Genomic DNA, 9889 nt, shown 5'->3' on the forward strand with positions numbered 1-9889 from the left:
CTCCTGTTGGCAAAGGACCTAAACGTTCCTGCTCTTAACTGTGTCCTTCTCGCCCTCTTCTCATTTTTCTCCTACTTCTTCCTACACGCCTATTCTCCTCCATTCCTTCTTCTCTCTCTCTCTCTCTCTCCCTTTCGACCCCTTCTTCCTGTGCTTATCTCCCAACCAGGATGGTCTTCCCGTGTCCTACTATTTATTTCTGGGCCTCTCTTCCACCACTCTCAGCTAAAATTGGTCTGTAATTAAGTAGAAATCTCCCTGTAAGTGAACTTCTCTCAAGTTATTTTAAACCTTCAGTGTCAAGTATGAGACTATAACTGTGTTTTAAATGTTGCTATGGAGGGTTAAAATTCTTTAAATAGTATGGATGATGACGATGATATTTCAAATGTTTTAGGTAACTCAAACTTTTTTCACTTGACGGGCAATAAAAGTATCAAACTCTAAACCTGGGATTCTCAATGGATTATATAATTATTGCATCTTTCCCTCTGTGTGTGTTCTTGACAGTTACGCCCGTCAAGGAATGATTTCTTTTATAAAAAAGAGAAATAAATGTCTGTAAATAAAAGGAATCAATAGCCTAGTCCTAGTCTTAAGTTACTGCGGTAGGATGTAGTCATGAACAGCAACTTGAATGGCTATAACAAATAAGAAAAATAAACTGGTGAAAGCACAGTAACAGCCGTTAATAACTCGAAAGCAATCATGGAACGCATTCCTTTCACTGAGTTAACGTCAATGACCACTACAGTTATGACGCCAGATAACTCACAATCATTCATGCACTCACAAAACTAAAAATGAGAAATTCCGGATCCATTTCAAAATCTAATTAATATTTCTTTGACCATTAACTTTCACTGAAACCCACCAATAACTGATTGGAACACACTGTGATAGACCAAACAAGTAAACAAACATGACCTCCAACTCTAGGAAAAGACGAGAGAGCTCCCATGGATGTACAACTCTTCCAGGAATTCTCTGTTGTTACATCATGTTACGTTCGACCGTATTCTACAAAAAAGATTTCAAAGAGTTGTTGACAATAAACATCATGCAGTTATAATGTTTTCTTGGCGTAGCAAAGGAATTCTGATGTTTTCATTGTTATTACATTCATAAACATTTCAAATGATGAACTGGCACCTATGTGATGCACGTGTCTCGCTCCGGATACAAATTGGCAACTAAGTCCTATCCAGCCACTTGCTGCTTATCAGTTTTACTGGATTCATTATTTTCCTAGTAAGATTTATTGTCATCAAAACTTTAAAGTAACCTATGAGTAAACTGAAATACAATTATTCACGTGAAGTGAAATTTGAAAATTAAAAGTGATTAAATGCAAATAATATCAAATATGACGTTGAAGTTTCGCTGACCGGCGGTAAGAGGCCGATCGACGTCTCGTAGAAATTTTTTGTCTGAGGGGCGGTAGTTCGATTAGACCGCTTCTCAGTTTTCAAGAAACATTAGTTCGGCGTTCCTTTGCTTTCAAGTGACGTTAGTAAGAACTGTGATGAGTGGAGAAGGTGCTGTCTAAAAATATGGATTACCTTCCCACCAAAACCTGTGCGAAGAACAAAACTTGAGAATATAAGAAGAAAGCCTTGTAACAATTCTTCAGTCTTAAAGGTAAGTAAACATTGAATGAAAGTTTTTCATTTTTTACAATTTTTCATTTTTAAGACGCTTGATGTCTTGCATTTTGCGTTTCCATGAGTAGCTTTTGAATTCGATGTTTATGAAAACAAGACGTTACTTCTCTGTAAAATCAGAATGTTAAGTGGGAAATTACCCGATATGTTTGTGAATACTCCTGATAGGTTTCACGAATCTCGCCAGACATGCAATGTATGTTGTGCTGATGTGTTTGTGCATGTGATGTTAGAGAGAGAGAGAGGATAGGTATGCTAGACCTAACATTTTTCAAGTACCAAAAAACATTTCTATTGGAATATGATTTTGATATCAAGCAAATCAAACGATGAAAACTGTATCATCACAAAATTCAGAATAGCAAGGGCATGTCAGTTATGTTTTGATATTAAATTATTGACTGATTTTAACAGAAAAACGCCTTATACGATTAGTTTGGTGTAGACATAGAATATGACTTGGTCAAAGACTGTAGAGGCTGCAGACCTTTGGAGTTATTGGTAATCACTTCAAGAAATAATCGCCGTGACTGAAAAACGGTATTTACAAAAATGCAATTTTTCGTATTGTAAAGGAAAATGTCAACAACACACGATGAAGCATGTGGCAATAAAATTGGTGAAATATCACACTTATTGTTATTTATGTATTTATTATATTCACACACACACACACACACACACACACACACACACATATATATATATATATATATATATATATATATATATATATATATATATATATATATATATATATATATATATTGCTGAAACCGAAACCGAACTGTAACTTGTGGATGTCTACATGTGAAAAATGAGAAAAAACATAGAGAAAGCGAAGCAAAATAAAATAACGATAGCAATAACTCATACATAAGAAAAGCAAATGAAAAAAGTACTTATATAATACCGAGAACAGTAGAGGTGCGTCATAAAAACTGCATTTACAGGAGTCCCGAGAAGCAGCTATTCTCGAAGTAGTATCAAGTGAAAGTCAGAATTAGTGCTGCGAGCTTTCGCGTGACTCTTCGACTTTCATCTTAACCAAACATTGTTGAAAACGAAAGGATCTCAGACTCGTTAACGCTTCCTCATTCTTACTTCCTTATATATATATATATATATATATATATATATATATATATATATATATATATATATATATATATATATATATATATATATATATATATCATATATATATATCATATAGGCTATATATATATATATATATATATATATATATATATATATATATATATATATATATATATATATATATATATATATATTATTTTACTCCAGTATCTTTTTATTTTAGCTCAAAAACACCAACTACAGCATTAGCAATATTGATTACTAGCGTAACAGCCACTGTTGGTGGACAATTACCTGAAGTACTTATCTAAATGAACTCTGGTTTCACCATTATCAACTCATAGTCCTGATGTTATCATTTTGTACCCATTGTATCTAAAGGAAATCAAACACAGTTTCTTCTTATTTTTATAATCATCATTAATAGTTGCGGAAATCCTTCATATTACACTAAATCCAGCGAAAATTATAATTGTTTTGAAATCGATTGTAAGTTTTGTTAGGTTTGGTATAATGTGAAGATTTTTCGCATGAATTATTCATGATGATTATGAAAATAACAAGAAAGCGTCATTAATTTCCTTTAGATACAATGGGTACTCAATAATAACACCAGGTTTATACGTTAATAATGGTGAGACAAAGTTCATTTAGATAACAAGCGAAGACTGGGTAGAACTGTAAATAAAGACAGCATTAAACAGTCACCGCAGAAAAAGTGGTCCCGGCGCTTGAAGGAAACCTGCATTTGTTGTGAAAACAGTTATCGCTCGCTGCTGGCTGAAACGAGAGATATTTGGCAATTATTTTTATTCCCTTAAGAAGAGTCTAAACATCACAGATGCAGGAATTTTGTGTGTGTGTCTGTGTGTGTGTGTGTGGTTACCTTCCTGAGTATTATACATGTGCTATATATTATTTACTTCTATGGTACCAAGTCCCTTTGAAATCTCCCTTAGTCATGTTTTAATCCAATCCTTTGCTTATGTGATTTTACATCCCTAAATTATAAAACTGAAATAGAAAGTATGTGTCCTTCATCCAGCTACAGTGATGTTTCATAGCATATTTTTTTCTTTTCATACAGGTTTACAACTGGGGACCTAAGATGTGTACAAGAAATATGTGATTAACTGGTTAGCGTCACTGCATGAGTTCTACGGTGGACATCGGAAGGAAGTCTTCGCTTGCCGCCGTGCTATTGAAGTCTCAGTTCTTTAAAGGGTCATTACGTGCAGATCGCTAGAAATACCGAAATATATAATCGTTTATAAACTTTACAGCTCTGTGATCCCTACACACGATATAAAATACCATTTATGCACTTGGCCGTTGTGGAAAACTTATTCTTATACAGCAATCATGTCGTTTGAAAATGAAACCTCAGAACTTGTCAGTAACACCTCTTTTATCAATATAAACGAGACAAGAGTGGGTGGAAACGGCATTGTTTTCACCTTGAGCATACTAGACTCTGTAATTATAGCTTTATATTTGCTGATTTCCATATGCCTTGGTCTGTACCTCAGCCGTAAGCACAGCACGGCTGGTGACTATTTCCTGGCAGGGCGCTCAACAACGTGGCCGTTTATAGGACTATCTTTGTACGCCTCAAATATGTCTAGCATGATACTTGTGGGACTTGCAGGGGATGGCTATAAGACGGGGATATCTGTTTACACATACGAATGGATGGCTGCCGTCATTCTTGCACTCTTTGCCATGTTTTCAATTCCTACCATATTCAGGTCGGAACTTTACACATTGCCAGAGTTTTTAGAAAGACGATTCAGTGCCGCTACCAGATATTATTTCTCCATCCTAACCATCTTCCTCAATATTGTCGCTGATACAGCTGCTGGTCTGTACGGAGGAGCCTTGGTAATCAACATGGTATTTCCCCAGTTACAGATATGGCATACTATAGCAATATTGGCTGTTGTTGCTGGTGTGTATACCATCAGTGGTGGTCTTGCAGCTGTAATTTACACGGATGCTCTGCAGGCCGTAACATTATTGCTTGGCTCTGTTTTGATATCAATTTTCACTCTGATTGAGGCAGGAGGTTGGAGCAGGGTAAAGCAAGACATTCCGGAAAGCTTTTTGAGTATGGTGCAGCCAGCTTCTGACCAAACGCTTCCCTGGACAGGCTTTATAACTGGCCTTCCTTTGCTTGGAATTTATTACTGGTGCACCAACCAAACCATTGCTCAGAGAGTTCTCAGTTCTAAAAGCATTAATCATGGTCGACTAGGGTGTATTCTTGCAGCTTTTCTCAAGCTGCCTGTGTTATTCATAATGGTATTGCCAGGCACAGTGGCAAGAGTAATTTATCCAGATTTGGAAAACTCCGATCTTGTCTATCCCACTCTCATGTTCAAACTCTTACCCATGGGAATATTAGGACTTGTGTTATCAGGATTCATTGCAGCTCTGATGTCCCAGATAGATTCTACCCTCAACTCTGCATCAACACTAGTTACAATGGATTTTATCAAGAAGTTCAAACCTAATTACTCTGAGCAAAAGCTTATGAACATCGGTAGATTTGTGACGTTTCTCTTTATGCTAGCATCTGTCTTGTGGGCACCATTGCTTGGTAAGTTTGGTTCCATATTCCAGTACTTTCAAAGGATATTAGCATATTTGGTACCGCCTGTTGTGGCTGTGTACATAGGCGGATTCTTCTGGAAAGGGGCTAATGCTCGGGGAGCTATCTTGGCCCTTGTCCTTGGCAATGTCTGGGGTATTGCTATGTTCATCATCATTGAGGTCATGAATTTGTTTTATATACACTTCCTGCATGTGTCTGCCATATTGTTCGTTCTCAGTTTTCTGTTAATGGCTGGCGTTAGCTTGACTAGTGGCAAACCAAGCTCAGAGGAACAGCATAAAGTCATATGGTCTTCTGAACAGTTGGTTGAAGATTTCAAGAACCTAAAAGAAGGCCCTGTGTGGAAACACTATTCCCTTTACCTGATACTGTTAACGTTAGTTACAGTTGCAATATTAGGAGTGTTTTGGTAGGTTGTTTAGAGTTGAATTCTCTTGAAAATGAACCTCAAATGAAACTGATGTACAACAGTTAACAAGACTCTTAATCTGTACAAGCAATAGGAATATTAATAAACAACGTATAAATAAACATACAAGTCGTAAAGAGTTTAATTTCGACCTAAAGAGATGATATTTCATTTGAATCGCAGAGTCATGCAGCAGCGGTTTCTTGCACCAAAACGGAAACCTAATGAATTCATAATTTTCGAATTATTATTATTATTATTATTATTATTATTATTATTATTATTATTATTATTATTATTATTATTATTATTATTATTCAGATGAAACCTGTTCATATGGAACAAGCCCACAGGGGCCATTGACCGTGTGTGTGTGTTTGTGCAAATATGTGTATTAATGCAATTACCATTTAAACGAGAAATAAGTTTAAGATATTAAAGGATTTTATCTTATGTCCTAGATGCTAGGAGCTACAAGCACGCAGCATTAGCAACCAAGTCACAGCAAAAAAATTCTTTTCTCCCTCTCGGAAGCCAGTACCAAGTATATGCCTACCACTGTCGGCCTCAAGGTCACTGAATTTTTCAAAGGGGAAGAAGGAGGATGAAGCTATTGACAAAGCTGGTGTCACAGCTGAAATAACAAAACCGTATCCTAGAACACACAACCTCTTCACTAATATTTTTATTAGGCAGAGTCACCACACAGTCTTTTCTTGCTTGTTTTATATACAGTCACAACCTTCAACGAGTTTCTTCAGTTTTCTATTTAATCTCATTTGTAGGCAGTTCATCCTCCTTCCACATTAGTTGCATGATACGAGGCGCTTACCGCCAGAAGTCCCATTCGTCTCGCATGGATTTGAGTTAACAGCAGGACTCGCTTCTCAAAACCATGGAATAAGTAGTGTTAATTGAGAAAGTTTATTATTCCTGTCAAAGATAATAGTAATTTTGGAGACATAAACTCACCACTTGGCAAAGATTAGCTGGTGCCCTCACCTTCAGGTGTGCCGCTCCATAGGCAGTTTATTTCACGTTAATTTCTGTTACTTTTCGCTGAGGTCGTGGCAATAATGCCATCTGTCTCACAAAATTCATAAAAAGCATCGTTCTACTGATTATCAGCGAACAAAACCTCTCACGGAACCATTATTTTTTCATGCAAAGTGTTTGTGTGACTCGCTGAGTTTGGCGGTGTTACTTTCTCTCTCACTGCCACACCCTCCAAAAAAAAAGAAGAAAAAGAAGACGAATACAGGCCGTTGCCATAAAGCCCCGTCACATTCTGTGTTGGCCCTTTAACCTTTTGATCAATTGGATTTGAATCAAACTTCATGTCATCATTCATGCATCACATAGGGTTTGCTCATCATTCAATAAAAAATCTAACCTCTAAGTTTATGTAATTCACTTTTTTCAATACTGATGCCATAATTATTACTTTATATAAAAAAAGACAGTTGAAGTAATTCCTCAAAGTTACATTGAATTTCATGCACTCATCACTGAGATATAAATTACCACCTTTTTAGGCTATATATATATAATTCACCTTATTTACCTTGATGTAGATTATTCAATGAATTTAATATATAAGCCTCATGAGCGAAAAATTATCACAAAACTTCTTATAAACTTATATATATATTACAATCACGTGTAGGCCTAGACTCATAACTCTACTTATGTTACCCTACTAAAATGTGAACGTTTTCTTTATTATCCAAAGAAAACACTGATGCCGTGGTAGGGTGACTAAAGAAAAATGAATCCGATCGTACGAAATTTTGCTGTAATTAGCTACTACTTCTCCGTTGGGGGGTAGTGTCGTCAGTGCACCTCATCCGGTGCACTGTATGCATTACTTAAGGTTCTTTGCAGCGTGCCATCGACCCCTAGCTGCAACCCCTTTCGTTCCGTTTACTTTACCTCCTTCCATATTCTCTTTCTTCCATCTTACTTTCCACCCTCCTCTAACAGTTGATTCATAGTGCAACTGCGAGGTTTTCCTCGTGTTGCACCTTTCAGACCTTTTACTGTCAATTTCAGTTTCAGCACTGAATGACCTCATAGGTCCCAGTGCTTGGCCTTTCGCCTAAATTCTATACTCAATTCGATTCGGTTCAGTTAGCTACTAAAAAAAAAAAGTGAACATAACTGTCTATAACCCTTTCTAAAGTATTTTTTTTTGGGGGGGGCCAATATTATGTCTTTTATTAATGTTCATGAGGCACACAATACTTCAGGGATATGCCTGTTAAATTCCATTTAGGTCTTGTGATAACTTTTATATTGAACAAACTAGGAAAATATTGAAAAAAAAAATAGAAAAGCATAAAAAACGTTTGAGATATGCACAGGTGAAAAGTTAGAATTTTGTAAATAGTGAAAACAATCATACAACTAACCAGACAAGGTCAAAAAGGCAGTTTATTCCAATAATGCATTGGAAAGAAACATCATTAAGCCTAGTTTTATAAAAGAAAACTTTTTGCAAGATTATGAATATCAGTCAACATGTAATATATGAACTTGATCCGAAAATATATATATATATATATATATATATATATATATATATATATAAAATGTTTAAAGGAAGGTATTAAATCCGGATAAAAAAAAAAAGGATAAACAGATTTTTAAACTACCAGACAGCCAAAATTGAGCGTGAATTTTTAGTTTCCAACATTCTGAATTTTTTTATACTGTCCCTCTAGCATATGTATAGTGAATTTCTATCACTATGTATCAAGCCTTCATTAATGGCTTAGAAATAAAACTGAAACTGGTCAGAATTTACACCCAGGCTTTAATTTATCCTGGTGGTAATAAGAAATATGTGTATATATGTATATATATATATATATATATATATATATATATATATATATCATGTAACAGAATGATTATAATCGTGCTCACGCACACACACATATATATATATATATATATATATATATATATATATATATATATATATATATATATATATATATATATATATATATATATATATATATATATATATATATATATATATATATATATATATATATATATATATATATATATACACTGTATATATATAAACACTGTGTGTATGTATATGTGTATAAGGTTAAGTTAAGCCACGTTGACCGGAACAATAAACCAAACATTATTTAATCCACAGCGTTAACTTAGTAAGTTGTTGTTCACCCTCCTTTGACGTAAAATGCATAGTACTTAAGCGTCCTTGGAAATTTGTGAAGAACCTTCCGGTGTTGTCATTTGTCAAGCCACAATAAGCATATTATAAATTCCGAGAAACACGAATTGCTACGGTTATATTTACAAAACGTATTTAACGCTGCAACTTGCTATCACATGGTATATCAACTTTAATTACTCATTTTTTAATGACAAAAGAATCTGTAGTGGGTGGAAGACTGTTTAGAAAATCAAAGGCAGCGTCACTTCAGCAAATTAGGTGAGTGTACTTTATAGTAGTTTTGTCAGTTGCTATAATTCGATCATTGCAAGCGTGGTGACGAAGCTTACTAATTGTTAGTCAAGCAGTGAGAAGTGATTGTTTAACGTCACGGCGGCCCACCTGCTTATGACTAAATTTCACGAGAAACTTTTACATGGTAGTCTATTGTAGGAAAACTTTACAGAGTAGCCAATTGGGTTATTGTCGTTAAGACTACAGCCACCTCCCGCTTTATAATTTATATTTCTCTTGAGTAAAACGCATCAAAACAAAAAATTTCGATCCACCGAAATTTCATCTCAATACATAACCTTCGCAAATGCTTAATAAGAGAAAAATAATCAAATTGCCACTGACAATATAAGGTATGTCAATACCGGCCCCCCGCCCTCCTCCATACCTAACACGGCAAAATTGTAACCAGTAAACCCCCCAAGGTTACGTTACGTTGGTATTTTTAGGTTCTTTACCGGTTCTTTTAGTGCCTTATCATTTCCTAGCCATTTTTGCATAAAAAAACCAAAATGGTTTTTCATGCAAAAATGGCTAGCTTGGGACCTTCCAAAGTGGCTGGCTGGAGTCTCTCGAAAAATTATCTTGATTTTTTACTGGAAAAATTACCT

The 9889-nt window shown here is 35.2% G+C and overlaps 1 protein-coding gene across 1 annotated transcript; it reads left to right on the forward strand.

Moving 5' to 3' along the window:
* Nucleotides 1–1129: 1129 nt before the first annotated feature.
* LOC136850129 (sodium/mannose cotransporter SLC5A10-like) lies at nt 1130–5925 on the forward strand. Its single transcript, XM_067123710.1, has 2 exons — nt 1130–1641; nt 3853–5925. Exon 2 carries the CDS (start codon nt 4128–4130, stop codon nt 5790–5792), a length of 1665 nt encoding a protein of 554 aa, XP_066979811.1. The 5' UTR covers nt 1130–1641; nt 3853–4127; the 3' UTR covers nt 5793–5925.
* Nucleotides 5926–9889: the final 3964 nt, after the last annotated feature.

The sequence above is a fragment of the Macrobrachium rosenbergii genome, chromosome 21 (assembly GCF_040412425.1).
Source record: "Macrobrachium rosenbergii isolate ZJJX-2024 chromosome 21, ASM4041242v1, whole genome shotgun sequence".
Taxonomy (NCBI): Eukaryota; Metazoa; Arthropoda; class Malacostraca; order Decapoda; family Palaemonidae; genus Macrobrachium; species Macrobrachium rosenbergii.